Source organism: Metopolophium dirhodum, chromosome 1 (assembly GCF_019925205.1).
Source record: "Metopolophium dirhodum isolate CAU chromosome 1, ASM1992520v1, whole genome shotgun sequence".
Lineage (NCBI taxonomy): Eukaryota > Metazoa > Arthropoda > Insecta > Hemiptera > Aphididae > Metopolophium > Metopolophium dirhodum.
In genome coordinates this window covers 126,934,928-126,955,645 of record NC_083560.1, presented here as the reverse complement: position 1 = coordinate 126,955,645, position 20,718 = coordinate 126,934,928, and the positions used below count along the sequence as shown (strand labels likewise).

Here is a 20,718-nt window from a genome sequence, read left to right as displayed (position 1 = left end):
AGCTCAGGCCGGTGCACACGTCTGTTTTTTTTTCCGCTGCGGCACCGCAAATATGGTGTAAATAATATGTGATAAAATTGTGCAGTCACCGCGCATGTATTGTTTCCTTTCAACCACTTGCGGTAAAAAACGGACTTGTGCACCGAGTCATTATAGTTTTTTGCTTTACTGGTCTGACCTATTTTAATTGCTTGATTGCTAAAACATATTATTTTGCCATAATATATACTACATATTATAAAATTATATTGACGGCTGTCTAAACTACAATATTACTACGGGCGTTCTCGCTCAATCGTTTTTCATATGCTATTGAATTCAAATTCAATACATACGTTATACATTATAATTCAGTGGTCTTCAACCTTTTTGTACTGGCGACCCACTTTTTTAAGTTTACATTTTTCGCAACCTACGTAATCTTTGTAGAAAAACAAAAAAAGCTAACATTGCTTAATACATTTTAGTAGTAGCCAGTAGGTACTATTATAACTGAATAAATAAAAATTACATTCTAGTAGGCAAAATATTTAATCATTACTAATTGAAAAAATATAGAATTCACACGAAAAAATAAAATAAAATAAAAATACGACGCACAAAAAATGTAATGTGATATTTTCCCTTGAGTGTCTTCATATAATAAATTCCACCTGATTCTACGTAGAATCATACGCCAGTATATGAAACATATACTGTGATTTGATATCCATTATATTATTATTATAATATTATATTATAGAATATAGAATATAAAAACTGAATTTTAGATTCTGACTTCCGAGTGGTACGATGAATGTATTGATTTTACAATGATATGCGTTTTTTTGAAAAAAAATTTTAATTTTTGTGTCGTGTGTACACGATAAGTAGTCGAAATAATGTATCGATTTTCAACTTCAGTATCTTGTTTGATGGAAAAGTGAATATTGTTGATGCATTAGGGAGGACAAAATTTAAAACTCCCAATAGTTTTCAAAAGCACCGGGAAAAACTACATAAAAATTTCCACAAAATCGATTTTGGTTTAAGGTGTAACTCTAAAACAAATGAACGTATACATGAAATTTTCACTAGTCGTTTATATTTGCATTATCTATATAATATGATACAATTTTCAAAATATTTTGATTTGTTTTGAATTACTTAGGATCATTTTCTGTTTCCAATTTTAGTAGTCTTTTAGATTCTGAACGAAGCTATGAATGTATTGATTTTACAATGATGTGTGTTTTTTTTTTTATTTATAAGCATTTAAAGTTCAAATTTTGACAAAATACGGAAAAATCACGAAAATTAGCAAATTATTTTGAGTTGAGAATTCATAAAAATTTTCTTTTTAAATCTAAGATTTCAAAATGTAATATAAGATTACTCATAAGTGTCTACCTTTATCAAAAAAAAATGTCTACAAGAAACTTAAATTAAATTTTTATGAGCGTCTGAAATTTATATTTTTACAACATTGGATATTCACTTGATTTCTCATGTAACAATTTTCTTATTTTATTGTAATTGAAAAACGAATGACTATAGATACTTGAAAATTTCACTGAATGTTTATATTAACATTTTCTATACACCATAAAATTTTGAAAATATTTTGGCTCTTTTTGAGTGGTTTACGGACATAGTCAGTTTTCAATTTTTTTAGTTTTTTTTTCTATAAATATCAATAAAAAATTTTTGTAATGTAAAAAAGCGTGAAAATTGAATATAAGGCTCCTGATATGTCGTTCTAATAGCAGTTGAAAAATATTAAAAATACATAGGCACAATTTTTTTTTATAAGCATTTAAAGTTCAAATTTTGACAACATTTATCAAATTTATAATTTATTAATTATTTTGTAGTTGAAAATGTATAACATGTTTAACTTTTATGGCTAAGGATTGAAAATTTAAAACAAGGCTCCACGTAAATAGGTTATATATAAATTACTTTGTTCACAATAATATCATCAAATATACTTGGTAATATCATAGGCTGACTGACCGTTTTCGCTCAGAATCGTTTTTCTTATACAATGATATTATATCATTGAATTCAAATTTAACACCAGCCATTACAGTGACCCACTGGTAACCTACTGTACAGCAGAGCAACATCCACTTATCCACCTTTTTTCTATGAATGTCAATAAAACTTTATTTGTTGGGTAAAAAAGCGTGAACATTTCAGGAGCTTTGCATTAAATTTTCACGTTTTTTTTATATATTGTTACAATAGCAGTTGAAAAATATTAGAAATACATAAACACAATTTTTTTTTGTAAGCATTTAAATTCCGAATTTTGACAAAATTTATTAAATTTAAAATTTAATAATTATTTTGTAGTTAAAAATTTTATTTTTGGGTTGCAAAAAAACTGAAGTACGCTATCGTTGTATAATCAAATTAACTTTTTTTTAACTTAATAAAAAGTTAACAAAAAGTGTGTATTAACTTTTAACTTAACTGAGTTAACCTATAGTTAAATTAACTTTTAACTTAACTGAGATAACCTATGGTTAAATTAACTTTTAACTTCTTGTTATTGGTGCATATTAACTTAACTTAACTCAGTTAAAAAAAATCATTAACTTGCCCAGCCTTGCAAAATATATAGTGACAAATAATATATGAAGATTTTATGTTTAAAACGAAGATATTAAACGAAGGAGTTTTCACTTACGTTTAGGTATTTGAAATTGGAAACTTCAATATTTACTAGCATTGTGCCATTGTATTATTGTAAAGCACAATATTGTCGATATGACATTTTAAAATATTAAGAAATACCTACCTACTCTACTAAACTTTACTTAACTCTTTATAAATCCATATATTTTAGCCGACAAATTTTTATCTGAATTTTTTTTATTATTATTCCCTAGCACCGCTTAGTTATAAGAGCTGTACTACTTTTTAAAATTATGCATGCATACTGTTAAGTGCACTTAACATTGGTACCTTTGGTAATTTTGAGTACCATGTGTATCAATTTCAATACACAACTAATAGCTAATTTGTGCCGTGTGTATTGATAATGATACCCAGTTATATGATACGTGATATGGACAGTAAATATCCCGGTCAGAATGGTCAGTTTTGTCATTTTTGCCAAACACTCAAAATTTTAAAATAAATTAAGTAGTAATAATTATAATAATAAATAACTAAAAAAAGGTGGGTAAGTGGAAATATAGTGGGTCACTGTAATGAATGGTGATAAAAAATTTGAATTCAATGATATAATAATATCATTGTATAAGAAAAATGATTCTGAGCGGAGACGGTCAGTCAGCCTATGATATTACCAAGTATATTTGATGATATTATTGTGAATAAAGTAATTTATATATAACCTATTTACGTGGAGCCTTGTTTAAAATTTTCAATCCTTAGTTATAAAAGTAGAACATTTTATAAATTTTTAACTACAAAATAATTATTAAATTTTAAACTTGATAAATTTTGTCAAATTTTGAACTTAAAATGCTTATAAAAAAAAATTGTGCCTATGTGTTTATAATATTTTTCAACTGTTATTGTAACAATATATCAGGAGCCTTGCATTACATTTTCACGCATTTTTACAATTAAAATTTTATTGATAAAAATTTAAAACTGACAATGTCCGTAAACAGCTCAAAAAGAGTCAAAATATTTTCAAAATTGTATGGTGTATAGAAAATGAAAATATAAACATTCAGTAAAATGTTCATGTATCTACAGCAGTAGTTCTCAACCTTTTTTGATTCATGTCACCTTTAACCACTAGAATCAAACATCGCGTCACCCTAACTGTGTAATGTAAAAAAAAAAAAACCTAACATCAAAATAATAAACAATCTTAGCTGTATATATTAAAATTATTCTTTTATTAAAAAAAAAATACAGTACAGAAAAAAATTAAAGTTAAAAAAAAAATAATGATTTATATAAATTTAATGTGAAATTTGACCCTGGTGTTTTTTACAAAGTTGGGGAATCCTAGGGTTGATGGTGGAAAGAGCAAGTCTCATATCGTCTTCTATAGTTGTTTTTGTGAGTCTGTTGCGTTTTTTTGTTTTTATATTTGTTAGTGCACTAAAGCCATGCTCACATAACCAAGACGTAGAAAACTGAAGGAGCACTTCAATAGCCTTTTTCGATAATCGAGGGTATTCATTGTTAAGAGCCACCCAAAAGCTGTCTAGCGTGACCTCATTAAACTTAACTAGAAGCGTTCGGTCGTTCTTCAATTCCACTGCTTCCTGTTGTACCTCACAGTCATCTGTTTGTATCATGGAATATGAATATCATATCAACAATATGATTGTTTTCGAAATTTTATTATTATTATTATAATTTTACTATTATCGAAAAATTTATTTTTTAAATTTTTTCTTTTCTTGTTAAGATTCTGCGTCACCCCTAAGTTAGGTCCACGTCACCCTAAGGTGACATGTCACCCCGGTTGAGAACTACTGATCTACAGTTATTCTTTTTTGAATAACAACAAAATAGCAAAATCGTTACATGAGAAATCGAGTGAATATCAAATTTTGTAAAAATATGAATTTCAAACGCTCATAAAAATTTAATTTGACTTTATTGTTGACATTTTTTTTTTGATAAAGGTAGACGAACTTATGAATAGTCTTGTATTCCATTTTCAAATCTTAGATTTAAAAAGAAAAATTTTTATGAATTCTCAACTCAAAATAATATGCTAATTTTCGTGATTTTTCCGTATTTTTTCAAGATTTGAACTTTAAATGCTTATAAATATAAACTGTGACTAAGGATTTTAAATTTTTTTCATCTGCCTTTGAAACAATAACCTAGGAGCGTTCTATTAAATTTTCAAGCTTTTTTAACTAACGAATAAAATTTTATTGATATTTATAGAAAAAAAAACTAAAAAAAATGGAAACTGAAAATTCCGTAAACAGCTCAAAATAAGTTAAAATATTTGGAACATGATAAATGCTAATATAAACATTCAGTCAACATTTCATGTACCAGCGGTCATTTGTTTTAGAGTTGCACCAACAACCAAATCTTTTCTCAAAAACAGATTTTGCGTAAAAATTCCCGTTTTTTCTTAATTTTTTTTTTGTTTTTCACGTCGCTTTTGAAAACTACTGGGAAATTTTTACTTTTTTACCCCCTAAAGTACCAACTAGATTCACTTTCCTATCAGAAAAGTTACTATTGAAGAAAATCCATGCACTTTTATTGTCCTAAAAGGTGATGACACACACACAAAAAAAAAATAAAAAAAAAAACACACACATTATTGGAAAATTAATACATTTATCGCTTCGCTCAGAATTTAAAATCACTAATCAATCATCTCGAATTTTCCCAGTGACAAGTGGTGACACATATATTGTATAATATACCTATTTTAATACCTAAATAATTTAGGTATATCGTTATTAAATATTATACATATCGAAATTAATAATTTAACATAATAATACTTTTTTTACATCAAATTGCAAAAAGGTCAAACTATAATATTAAAACAATAACATTTATAATTTAATACTTTTATAAAATCTTAAAGGAGCTGTAAAACTGTTTTTAAAAAATTAATTAACTTAATTACATAAGTAGTTATTTAAAAATGAGTGAAGTGAAGTAAAGTGGAATGGCTCTCACGGACGCTCGTCTAAACCTTAAACACATTAAAGCTGATAAATTCAAAAAAAAAACTAAATCTGAAATCCGATATTTATATTTTGAAATTCTTAGAAAAAATTCTGCTCTGATGGAATGTAAGATAACACATGTATCATTTCGTAAAAAAAGTAAACAATTTAAATAATGAAAAAAATTATTAGTTAATATTTGTTGAGAAAATTAGTGCGAGAATAACCTTTAAAATAATTGCTTTGTATACATTATATTATAATATAATATATCATAGTTTGGTGATGGGAGGGAGGGGGGGGGGGGGTGGATGTATATTTTAAATGTAAAATATGCCTTAGGTAGACAGGCGCCACACATAGCGATTTAAACGAGCGTGTGAAACGCTGCATACTGCATATTATTTTGTTGATCCGCGATTAAGACGCGGTTTGGAGCTACCTGTCATCTATTTTTTTGCTGTTTCGATAATTTCGCGGATTCGCCGCGCGCGTTTCAACAGCTATAATATGTGTGCAGTGGCATGTTTATATTATAGAATGCAGGCACTATAACAGCAGCAACATTTTTAAGTTTACACGTTTTCTATTATAATATGTTACATGTACCTATATAATATTTAGTATATTATTATTAGGGAGGAAATTTTCCACAGGCCTGCACGCGGGAAACGCAAGTAAATACGCCCATGTATGACGTGTGGCGTACCCCTAAAATATGAAAATATTCAACTATCATAAAACACATATCATTATAATTTATAATGCGATCATGCATACTGTACACCTAACAAAAAGATTATACCTATTAAGCGGCGACGGCTGATAACTATATAATATATATAAAAGTGGGCAAAATTCACTTCCCCTCCCCAAAAAAAAAAAAAAAATAAACCTTAGGATCACCCCTGATGTGATATAAACTACGAGTAGGTATAATGAATTGTGACAGTACGAATTTCGTCATAATTGTATCTACGTTCTACATGGCTACATGTAACTATTTTATTAAATCATTTGCTATTTGGTAAAAAGTTTATTTTTGCCTAGTTTATTAAAGAAATAATTAAAAAAATAAACAACTGAGCTCGATCAGATTTCAAATGTACTTTCTTATAATATTTTAGATATTTTTGCGTACAGAGTTACCTCTGTTATTTTAATTCTCTCTCTCTTGTTCACCAATGGTTGGATAACATATCGCACAATTCTGAGTAGTTACGGTTTGTCAGAGTGGATATTTTATATTATATTTATATTTTTATTAGCTATACTTATCATTAATACGGTAGCCAGTAAGTTAAATTAATATTATAATATTACAACAAAATAACTAAAATCGTTATTCTTAGTTATTTAATACCTGTCATTTCATCCAAATTTAAACAAAAAATAACTATAAAAAAAAACTGTGTTTTATATTGTTGAGATTTTTTGGTTACAGAATAACCTATGTGGAACCTTGTTGTAAGTTTTCAATCCTTAGCTATATAAAAGTTGAACATTTTATACATTTTTAACTACAAAATAATTTTTAAATTTTGTTAAATGTTGTCGAAAATCTAACTTTATAAATGCTTAAAAAGAAATTGTGCCTATGTATTTCTAATATTTTTCAACTGCTATTTAAGCAATATATCAGGAGCCTTGTATTACATTTTGACGATTGTTGGCCCAACAAATAAAATTGTATTGATATTTATAGAAAAAAAAAACTAAACAAATTGAAATTTGAAATTGTTCTTAAACAGATCAAAATAAACATGTGATATAAATCTCAAGTGTCAACGGTTATTCGTTTTTGAATTACAACAAAATAAGAAAATCACGATTCTGAGCCGCGAAGACGTTCAGTCAGCCTATAATAATATTGTTACCAAGTATAATATTTGATTGTGAATAAAGTAATTTATATATTACCTATTTACGTGGAACCTTGTAAGTTTTCAATCCTTATAGCTATAAAATTTGAACATTTTATAAATTTTCAAAATATTTTGACTTGTTTTGAGCTGTTTACGGACAATTTCATACTTCAATTTTTTTAATTTTTTTTTCATGAATATCAATAAAGTTTTATTTGTTTGGTTAAAAAGTGTAAAAAATTAATACAAGGCTACAATTAATACAATACATATAAATTGTTACAATAGCAGTTGAAAAATATTAAAAATACATTGGCACAATTTTTTTTAAAGCATTTAAAGATCGAATTTTGACAAAATTTATCAAATTTAAAATTGAATAATTATTTTGTAGTTAAAAGTTTATAAAATGTTCAACTTTTATATCTAAGGATTGAAAATTTAAACAAGATTCAGCATAAGTAGTTAATTCTGTTACCGGAAAATCTAAAAAATACATAAGCACAGTTTATTTTTATAGTCATTTTAAGTTCAAATTTGGACGAAATTACATATTAAAAAACCTAGAATAACTATTTTAGTTATTTTGTTGTGATTGTATAATATTATTCGTGGGTACTTAAAATTTCTTAAGTATAATATCTATGATAGTATCACGGTTTGTTGTTGATGTATAACGCGTTATAAGTACCTATAATAGATATTGTGATAATATGATTAATTTGGAATTTATTATAAGTAGGTACCTATTATTACAGGTCAATTTTTTTTTTAATACCAAAGATATAATAGTATATAACATGTCTTATACCCAGACTGACTTACCGTCTCTGCTCAGAATCGTTTTTCTTATATAATGATATTATATCATTGAATTCAAATTTAATACCATCCATTATATTGTGACCCACTTGTACAGCTGTATATCAGAGCGACATCCACTTGCCAACCTTTTTTTTATTGTGTTAGTAATTGTCAGGAAATGGTTTGTATAATAGAAAATTCTAGCACGTAGCAATTTTTTTTTATAGATATTTTTTTTTAATTTAAAATTTGGACACAATTATACTTAAACAGATACCAATAATTTTTCGTATTAAATAAGTTATCAGCATTCTTCAGCACAATTTGTCGTAGGTAGTTTATACTTTCGCATCTAATATTTAACGTAAGTAGGTACCTACCTAAACCTAACCTTAAAGTGAAACCTTGGTTGAGTTGGTATAATAATAACGTTATATATTACTTTAAGATAGAAATACCTATTATGACCCATCGGCCACCAAATTAGATTCAAATGTGTTGTTCGATTATTTCATCGTATATGGTTTTTACGGGGTGGTTTGATAGAGAAAACTATCAAAAACTTGTCCGATTACGGCATTACGTCAAAAAGACTTATGGCTGCCTATATTTTGGGCTAAAATCCGAGAAAATGGTGCATACGTGTTTCTTTTAACCAACAGACATTACTGTGTACTTGGTTCACCAACATAACTATAGCGTGAAAAAAAACTAAAATAATAATAACAAATAAGTGTATTATTGCCACGAGATCTAGCTCAGAAAGTAGTGTCACATAGAGACTGGCAGACGTATTTCGACATATCTAATGGTGCAGGACGTAGGTGGGCGTTAGTAAATTATACTGATGAAGTGTACAATATTTATTGGCAGATAGTACAATTATTATTTATGTTGTATTGAGTATCACTTGACAGAAAGTCATTTTTGACATTTTCACCATTTGTAAACCAAAAGACACTTGTACGTGTGAGATCGTGTAACAATTGGTGACATTCTAAAGTAATTCTGTAATTTTATCAGACATTTAAATAACATAATATGGTAACATTAATAATTTCAGAAGCTCAACGCTAAAACTGCAGACTACTTGAGGCCTGTATGCAAACCAAAATCTTGAGGCCCCTTATTATCTTTTTCAATACATACCACAAAAACTTTTTTTTTTGCAATTTTTAAAATTAGCAGACAAAAGCCGTCAGGATAAATCGTTTCAAATTTTGGTCTTAGCATGTTGTTGAACAATAAATTAGTTAACAATAAAATTCAGCCTGATTGAAAATATAATTTATGGTGATTTAAATAGGTAGGTTGGGAAATTTAATCTTGAAGAGGTTAAATTACAATTTACATGAATACAATATTAATTATCTTATTATCTTAATTTGTTTACACAACGCTAGCGTACTCAATTTTTTTCCAAACCAAAATTAAATTATAGACTATAGTGTTTATACTTTATACAGTATTTCCATATAATTTCGGAACCATCATAGTTGAATAAAGCCTATTGATAAATACTATTAATAGTATTACATGAAAATGCTGACGAAAATGTACAATATATAGGTACCTATATTTCTTAATTCTGATAGGACCATGGACAACAGTAATAATAAATTATTTTATAGATGCTAATAACATTGGTTTCGTTTCCAAATCAATAATAAATACTTTATGTATTTTAATAATTTTTTAATAGTTTAATATGAATGTTTAGATCTTTTGAGGCCCGGCAATATATTATGAGGCGTGTGTTATAAACCCATTTCATTTAGAAGTAGTAAATCGTAATATAAGCATTTCTTATTATATGTTTATTGTATATGTATCTATGTATATATGTGTCCATCTATATTACTATTATATATATGTATCCGAGTACCCGTGGGAACGAGCACGGCGACAGCATAATATGACATTCCGCTGCGTGGACAGTTTTGGTAGCTACAGCGGGTCTGTCGTCCCCGCTCGTCTCCAAAGTGAGTCAGTCATATTCCAGCAGAATATCTGTCCGTACCTCCCGAACTCATGTACATTAAATTGTTTTACATTGTTTAATATAAAAGATATAGTCGGTTATTTTGCCAAGCGTACTTTATTTATTTTGTCGTGTAGACGTACCTTCACAGCACGTGTGGCACCGCACACTCTGCACACTCGGTATTTACGCGGCACCGATTATTTTACAGTATTTACATTGGTCACGAGTAATCGAAATAATTGTAACTTAATTTCGTTGTAATCACAATTTTCTCGTCGCAGCCATATCGACCATATCATATTCTTCCGGCATTCTTTAGTTTTTATACTGCAGTCCTCGGTGTAAGTTGTTGAGCGCGTGGCACGTTTTCCCGACTCATGATATAGCTTATTATAATATTATTCTATAGCCGATAACATACGGTTCCACCTTTTTCAGTGATACGTCCTGACATCGTCGTATTTGCCATTTTCACTCCATTGGTTTTGATGATCACATAATATAACTTGTATAATTCGTGAGTATAAAATACCTATATTATATAATAATATAATATTTAATATTATACATTACGTCCATAATTTAATATAATATTAGAAAAAATATTATCTACATAATAATCAATAATAATACGTAAAACATATTTTGTAGTAATATGCATTGTGTACCTATATATTTCCACTATTGTTATAATATGATATAATATATGTATTGTATATCATATAAATATAAAATAATATATACCAATGGTATAATACCATAATATATTTTATCATATTATATTATATTGTTATTAACTTTTGAATCAATACTTTCTTATCATAGATCGGTACTTGAATCGGTTTGTGATATAGTCAAGCAATAGCATACAATTAATCTAAATTATGTTATATATTGATTATCTATTATTATTAACTATTACTGTTATTTACTAAAACATTAAGTTAACCTTAATTTACATTAAATCAATCAGCATTGGCTCAATTTACTAAGTTTATTTAATTTATTAATATTTTTTTATAATATAAGGTTATACCTTATATTATGTACCTAAATCGATTAATTATAGCTATCGCAGGCGATTCCAGTACAAGAAGTCACTGCCTAAAATAGGAGGAAATTCAAGTGAATAATATTTTTGAAATCGGGAGGCAATTCTGGTAAACTTTTTTAAAAAAAATTCACGGGGGGCAATTTGAGGGTCAGATGGGAGGCAATTCGCGAGCGCCCGATTGTAAGATTACTAAGACAGCGCGTGGCATATCGGCTAGTAAAACCAGTGAGGTCAACCGACGTTGGGAAAGACTGGCGAGTATAGAGAATATATTGTGGCATTGACCCACAACACTTTTATTAAATTTACAAATCAGGTTGACAAGTTGATTGTCTAATAACTATATTTCAAATAAATTTAAAATCGCGTGATGTGAGGCATTTTATTGACCTATATAATATTATCAAACTAGGGTGTCACCTAAATACATCACGGTAAAATGGTCGCAGTAATTTGGGCGCGGGTGTAATATCGTCGCGCGTCATTTTGGCGACTCACGACGATACATGCCTATACTATATACTTAATCAAATTCTATATATAATTAAATTAAATTGTGCAAAACAAAAATATATAAAAATAAAATACACATAATTTATTGTTAAATATAAAATACAATAATTAGTAATTAATAATACTTAGTTTAAATCAACTTCGTCATAATAAAAAATGCGCATAGTTTATTAATTTATTTGTAAGTACGATATAAAATATAATTTAAATCAATTAATGTTTGAGCGTCAAAATAATGAATAATAGTTTTATAAAATACTTTTAAATATTATAGTTGTTTTATTATATAAATACAATTTTAATGTGTCACAGATAGCCAACATAAAAATGTATAAAAAATAAAATTTTAATTATAATTTCAACTGGAAATGAACAGCTATCCCATATAATGCACGTAAATAATTTTGAATATTAGTAGTATTTGGGTGAAATGTTGAAGTTAATTTTTTAATACGAATTGCAGAATCTTTATATTTTTTCTTTTTTTGGTAATGATATTCCAGAAAGTAACTGTTCAACTTTAAAAAGCTTTATATATTATATTATTTTATTTTTTCAATGCATTGATAAAAATCAAAATAGATGGATGAAATGAATTTAACAACGAATTGAAACAATTAAGCCAGCCTTCCACTGCATTATTTCTGCGTGGAATATCTTTTTCAACTAAAAACTAACAATTCCTTACTGCAATAGGAAACAGTGGAGGTGTCTTTCGTTCTCTTCTGTTAACGCGACCAATAAACGTATCCTCAAAATAATTTATAAAGTTTGACAGTAGTTCCTCGTTATTTTTATAAAATTCTGTTTGAAGAAGCTTCTTCGACTAGAACCTAGGTTTTCGAACCTATCTTCATCAAGATTTTCGGGTAAATATGCTAATGCCGGTATTTTTCGAATATTAAGGGCAAATTCTGGACCAGTAGAATATTTATTACTTAACCCATTTTGAATTTGCCTCCAAAGTGACTGTCTGAGATGAAAAAACAACCTTGGATTTTAGTATTTGGTTAAAATAGAGCTGCATTCATAGCAGCTTTTTCAAAATCAGCCATAATCATCAATGGATTTAAATTTTGTTTTATAACATTTAAGATATTAATTTTTCAGATATTAACAATAATAATTTTAGATTCTGAGCGAAGCGATGAATGTATTGATTTCACCATGATGTGTGTTTTTTTTTTTATTTTTGTGTCTGTCATCACCTTTTAGGACAGTAAAAGTGCTTGGATTTTCTTCAACAGTAACTTTTCTGATAGGAAAGTGAATCTGTTTGGTACTTTGGGGGGTCAAAAGTAAAAATTTCCCAGTAGTTTTCAAAAGTGACGTGGAAAACAAAAGAAAAATTAAGGAAAAAACGGGAATTTTTACGCAAAATCTGTTTTCGAGAAAATCGATTTTGGTTTTTGGTGTAACTCTAAAACAAATGACCGTAGGGACATGAAATTTTGACTGAATGTTTATATTAGAATTTTCTATACACCATAAAATTTACAAAATATTTTGACTCTTTTTGAGCTGTTTACGGACATTGTCAGTTTTCAATTTTTTTAGTTTTTTATTCTATAAATATTAATAAAAAATTTTTTGTTGGGTAAAAAAGCGTGAAAATTGAATATAAGGCTCCTGATAAGTCGTTCTAATAGCAGTTGAAAAATATTAAAAATACATAGGCACAATTTTTTTTATAAGCATTTAAAGTTCAAATTTTGACAACATTTATCAAATTTATAATTTATTAATTTTTTTGTAGTTAAAAATGTATAAAATGTTTAACTTTTATGGCTAAGGATTGAAAATTTAAAACAAGGCTCCACGTAAATAGGTTATAAATAAATTACTTTGTTCACAATAATATCATCAAATATACTTGGTAATATCATAGGCTGACTGACCGTTTTCGCTCAGAATCGTTTTTCTTATACAATGATATTATATCATTGAATTCAAATTTAACACCAGCCATTACAGTGACCCACTTGTAACCTACTGTACAGCAGAGTGACATCCACTTATCCACCTTTTTTTAAATTATTTACTATAATATTAATATATCACCAAAATAAAATATTACATTTCTCAATACAATTTAGACAATAAGCAAAATGTAAATATTAATAATAATAATTATTATTAGAAGTCGATTTTACAAGTTTTATTTATAGATACAATATTTAAAAGATTATATAAAAAAAAAAATAGTTCGAATGATTGATATGTCAATAATCTAAATAAATAAGGATAGGTAGTAGGTACCTAATTTTTTAAAAAGACCTTTAACATAATATGTTGTTTAAAATCGTGATATAAAAAATAATAATATTATTGTTAATTTTTGAAAATTATTTATTATATTTTAATTTTTTAATGAAAATTAGTTATACTATAATAGTAAGTATAATATAATTGTAATTAAATATTAATAATGTGATAATTAATAACTCTAATTAGCTTTTAAAAATAATTTATCAATCAATTTCATGTACCTATATTATAGTTGTCAGTAACATTGTAGGTAGTCTGGGGGTTATTACTTATTTTTCCTAGGGTTGGGGATTTTTGTCCGGGATTGTTCGTCAGGAGTTTTTTTCATGGATTTTTTTTCACCGTCTCTATAGTCTATACTTTAGTTCAGTACATATTTATTAAAATTATGTATAATAATTTTACCAATATGGCAATATACCGACATAAATCGTTCCCCTTAAACAAATACAGGCATATAGCTAATGATATTTACCATATTTATCATAGGCAATATAAAATAATTGTTAAGTTTAAATACAAATTATATAATTAAAAAAAAGTAAGAAATACAGTTTATTTTTTAAAAATTTATTAATATTTTAGGAAACAAATGAACAATTTATTTTGCAGGGGATGTTACACGTTTCGGGGGCTAAGCCCCCCCCCCCCCCCAGTTATGTTTATGACAATAAGCCAAATTAAATACAACAAATCAATAATGTCACAATTTATATCTCTATTCACATTATTGCAGTTAGTTTCATTCTTTAATTTTATATATTATTTCCTAACATTTAAATTATTAATGAAAATAACCATAAATTATTATTATTATTATATATTATAATTTATAACCTATGAATAAGTATGAATAGGTAGGTACATACGCCAAAGCACACCACTTATATTACACGTACCTACCTCACTGTTGGTAAACCTACAAAGTAATGATACACACAAAACGAAAATTATTGTAATTGTAAAACAAATTTAAATTTAATAAACTTGATCAAACGCATAATAATAGACGTCAAGTAAATGGAAAAGTTTAATTGAGTTAATTAACTGTTTAATTTATACAATATTAATAGTTATTCTAAATCGAATCCTAAAAGTCAAAAGTTAATTTAGAGAATTGTGCCTACTGTTGTATCTATTCACTGATAACTAATATAAAGTTATTATTATTTTCATGACCGCACCCGAGTCACATAGTATAGTGATTGCACAACTTTTAATTATTTTAAAGATTAATTAACAATTTTTAAAAAAAAATTCTTATTACTTAATTTACACCGCAGTGATAATAAGCAATTACATGTTTATGTATATCTACTAAATTATATTAAATCCAGAAATTTGTGTACTGATATCATTTTATCAAAAACCATTATGTACAGAGTAGTGTATACTCATGTATACAGCGTGATTGAACAAAATAACATATTGAAACTGATTTATATACGCGTTACACAATATTGAATATAAATTTAAAACAAAATTGTATGTGCTATGAAATATATATATATGTCTCGTTTAAAAATGTTGATCATTGGTATAGTATTTTATATAGACAAAATGTATTATAAATTACAATTTCTATTCGACATTACAAAATGATGAATACCTATAGAAGAACAATTTGATTAGCAATAATTTATTTCGTTGTCAAGTTCAAGTGTAAGTATTTACATAGTAATTTTTTTCAGGAATTTTTTTATTTTTAAGGGCATTTAAATCCGAGCCCTAAATAAAAGTCATAACTATTCTCCAGCCCACAGAAATAGGTTCTAAGTTAGAATCGACGAAATATAATAAACGATGTCAAAACATAATCAGGCAGTATATAGAACCTATAATCTATATAATATATTCCATGAGGTTGACCTTGGGTGTTAAATTTCCAAAATATTTTATTTCTTTTTCTTCTAGTAGTAAATACGACAAACCGAAAAAATATATACTAAGGTAACTATGTAATTTAAAATTTATCTTCAATAAAATTTATATTTAATAATGCACTTTTACTTTGTATTGGACAAAATGGATGGACGTAATGGATGTATTAAATTTGAATTCAATTATATGAAATCATTGTAGGTACACGAAAAACAATTATTACCAATAATTGTAGCTATTATAGACTATTATATGGACTAACTTTTTTGCGGATATTCTAAATAAAATATATATTATAAATAATATTATATATACACTTATATTTTGTACTGAGTTTTGCGCCCCATGGCCTGGGATAGTATCGCTAAGTCTTTGCTACGATTCTTCGTGTCACAATTATACATACTACATAGGTACAGAGCCGGATCAAGTGAAAGGGGGGGGGGGGGTCTGTGATTTATCGCAGAGCGTATATATTTCGTGGGCGTAATTGAGGTTTTAAATTTTAAAATTAAAAATTAAAAATAACTGTAATATTCAATTACTGTTACTTCTGTTAAACTTTTTTTTTTATTTAAGTTACCAAAATGTGTGGGTAATCTTCTATCAACATTTGTAATGTCAAAAAAATATTTTGTTAAAATTTGAACTTTAAATGTACATACAAATAACCGTGCATGTGTATCTTCAATATTTTTAAACTTAAATTAATGAAACTTATTAGGAACCTTGGATTAAATTTTCAAGCTTTCTTTTTTTGGTGAAAAAATTTTCATCGAGAATAATTTTAAAACAATTTCTCAAGGATATAACTAACTTAAAAAGAGTCACAATATTTCGAAAATTTTACGATTTATTTAAAATGTTAATATAAATATTTGGTGAAAACTTCCAAGGTCTACGGAGATATTATTTTTTGAGTCATCCAAAAAATAAAATTCAAAAATTGGTTTTGCGTAAGAGTGACCAGTTTTTTTTTGTTTTTAGTGACGTTTTTTAATTTCTATAATTAAATTTTTCGATTTGCCCTCCAAAAAGAACCAACTACAATCACTTTTTTATCAGAAAGGATGTTGATCTCAAAAATTGGAAATTTTTAATACCCAAAATGTTGACCGACAGATAAAGAAAATAAAAAAACATACATCATTGTAAAATCAATGCATTCTTTCAGTCCGCTCAAAATCTAAAAACAGTGATCATGACTCCCATGTCTCCGTGCTATATAAAAAAAATAAATGTTACACAACGCTAGCGTACTTAATTTTTTTCCAACCCAAAATTAAATTATAGACTATAGTGTTTATACTTTATACAGTATTTCCATATAATTTCGGAACCATCATAGTTGAATATTGCCTATTGATAAATACTATTAATAGTATTACATGAAAATACTGACGAAAATGTACAATATATAGGTACCTATATTTCTTAATTCTGATAGGGCCATGGACAACAGTAATAATAAATTATTTAATAGATACTAAATAACATTGGTTTCGTTTCCAAATAAATAATAAATATTTTATATATTTTTATAATTTTATAATAGTTTAATATGAGTATTTAGATCTTTTGACGTCCTGCAGTATATATATAGGGACCGAGGCCTGTGTGCGGTGCACACTCTGCACACCCGGTATTTACGGCACTGATTATTTTACAGTATTTACATTGGTCACGCGTTATCGAAATAATTGTAACTTAATTTCGTTGCAATCACAATTTTCTCGTCACAGCCATATCGACCATAATATATTATTCTTTAGTTTTTAAACTGCAGTTCTTTGTGTAAGTTGTTGGGCACGTCGTTGGTCAGTACGTAACGCGTATTACACGGAGGGCTATATTGGCTAATGGAGTGTACAAAAATTACAAATACGCAGGCACGCCAGCCGGTATTACAAAAATTAATTTTTCAAATTTTTTTTATTATTTTTTTGGGGGGTTTGTGGGCCCTCTGAGTATAATATTGATGGGGCCTACCGGGAAAATTCCGATGAGCCTATCCGTCCATGCTATTATCATTTAAAAATGTATTATCATATAAATATGTTCGATACAACTGCTTTAATAATTGTAATTGTAATTATTATCACTTTTGCTATGTATCAATTTTGGATAGGTACACATACCACGGTGCTAGGTTAAATTACTCATTTTTACGTGTTATTATAAACTTAAAAATAGTAAATTATTTCTTGTGTATCTAGGATCGTTTTTCAAATAACAACAACTCCTGAGATAGGCCGTCCATCAAAGCACAATCAGAATTAAATGAGGTAAAGGCAAGATGCATAGTAGAAAGCTCACTAAATAATTTTTATTGATTTATTTATGTTACATTTGTATAACAAATTATTTCCTGTTTATTTAGATTCCGTCGACTAGTAGCTTGGGGAATCGACTTTCTCAAGAATTAGTTGAGGAAATTTCATTGGTTGATAACTGCTTACCATGATTATGGATCATTAGGTTTTAAGTAGTCATATAATGATCCACAATCATGATAAGCAGTGATCAACCAATATTCACTTTTGACTGCGTCAATAACATTAGGACGTTCTTCAGCCCCAATGATGGATAGTATATTGTCATGTTTCATGATAATCGACTTCCTCTAGAATTAGTTGAGGAAATTTCAAGGGGTCGCTATGGTGTAGTATGGAAAGCACTTCATAAGAATGATACAGTAGCTGTTAAAATGTACCCTCCTCAGGTAACAATTTTAATTAATTATTATTTTTTTTTTTATAATTGTAGATTATTATTTTATTTAAGGATAAAAACTCATGGTTGATAGAACAATTTAACAATTTAACAATTTATCAATTACCACACATTCTTATGAAGTGCTTTCCATATTACACCATAGCGACCCCTTGAAATTTCCTCAACTAATTCTAGAGGAAGTCGATTATCATGAAACATGACAATATACTATCCTTCATTGGGGCTGAAGAATGTCCTAATGTTATTGACGCAGTCAAAAGTGAATATTGGTTGATCATTGCTTACCATGATTGTGGATCCATTATATGACTACTTAAAATCTAATATATTAACTTGGAATGAGCTTTGCCATATTAAATATTGTACGGCAAGGTAAAGTATTGTACCTACTGTTTGTATAACATATTTAGGTTTTTTAATCACTATTTTGTTTCAGAGGTTTGATGCATTTACATGAAGAAATTCTATCAGAACGTTTCGATCAATGTAAGCCCATCATTGTTCACAGAGATCTTAAAAGCAAAAATGTTCTACTAAAACATGATTTCTCTGCATGTATTTCTGATTTTGGCGTCGCTGTGGTTTTGCGACATGGCAAGTTATGTGGTGATGTACATACACGGGTAAATACCCATAATTACCTCCAACAAAAAGGAATACAATTAATTTTAATTAACTATTCAGGTTTGCACATCACGATTCATGGCACCAGAAGTACTAGATGGTTCCATCGATTATTCAAGAGGTACATTTTTAAGTGTAGACATGTATGCATGTGGATTAATATTATAGTAATTGGCAACTAGATGTTCAGCACAACTAGGAGCTGTACCAGAATATATGTTACCTTTTGAAGAAGAAATTGAACAACATCCATCATTTAAAGATATAGCAAAATGTGTAGTGAATAAACGATTGAAACCAGCTTTTAAAGATAACTGGAAGAAATCACATTCAGTAAGAAATTATAAAAAATGTTCTTAAAATATTGCATCTAATATATTATCACTGTTAAAATTATTCTTAGGGATTAAGAGATTTATGTCAAACAATTGAAGAATGTTGGACACATTGTGCCGAAGACAGAATATCGGTCAGGTGTGTATTTGAACGCTGCAGTAGATGGCAATATCGTCGAAATGAAACCCAATGGAGTCGCTGGTCTCTCAATCTACCAATAGAATTAGATGAGGTAAAGGCAAGAGATCGCTACAGTGCATAATAGAAAGCTCACTAAACAATTTTATTGATTTATTTATGTTTAATTTGTATAACAAATTATTTCCTGTTTATTTATAGATTCCGTCGACTAGTTAAGGAAATTTCAAGAGTTGCTATGGTGTAGTATAGAAAACACTTCATAGGAATAATACAGTAGCTGTTAAAATATTCCCTCCTCAAGTAACATAAGGAAATATATCTATGATATATTTATATTGTTATTAAAGTTATTTATTATTTTGTTCATTTTCCAATTTCTACCTCCTCAATAAATTATGGTTTACATGATCAACTTGTTTATACTACTTACATTGAATGTATATAGTCAACTCTGATCCATCCTCTTCATTTCTGTAAAGACTTATGTATTTGTTAAGTTGTTATATTATATTATCTTATTATTTAAAATGTTATTGTTATTTTTGATATATATCTTATTATATTTATGTTGTAAATTATATAGAGTTTTTTATGTTATTTTAATGTTTTAATTGTAAATTATTCAAATCCCATGTCGCATCATTAAAATAAAAAGTAAGATAAGCTACATGTAAACAGTCAACTAACCATTCTAAATCGCTGAACCTATTCAGACCTAGAAATAGAAGGACAGGGTATAGATTAAGATGTAGCCCAATCATCTGCAAATTATAAACATATAAATAAAAAAAAAAAAATGTTAAATATTAATTAAAACAAAAGTTATTTCATTTGTCAGGTTTTTCTATCATCTATGCCTTGTTGTATAGTAAATTATAAATGATAGAA

The 20,718-nt window shown here is 27.6% G+C and overlaps 1 protein-coding gene and 1 pseudogene across 1 annotated transcript; one reads left to right on the top strand and one right to left on the bottom strand.

The window, feature by feature from the left end:
- Positions 1–3,929: 3,929 nt before the first annotated feature.
- LOC132953653 (protein FAM200A-like) lies at positions 3,930–4,271 on the bottom strand. Its single transcript, XM_061026026.1, has one exon. It carries the CDS (start codon positions 4,269–4,271, stop codon positions 3,930–3,932), a length of 342 nt encoding a protein of 113 aa, XP_060882009.1.
- A 6,028-nt stretch (positions 4,272–10,299) lies between these two features.
- LOC132932722 (activin receptor type-2A-like) lies at positions 10,300–20,705 on the top strand (annotated as a pseudogene).
- The last annotated feature ends 13 nt before the right edge of the window (positions 20,706–20,718 follow it).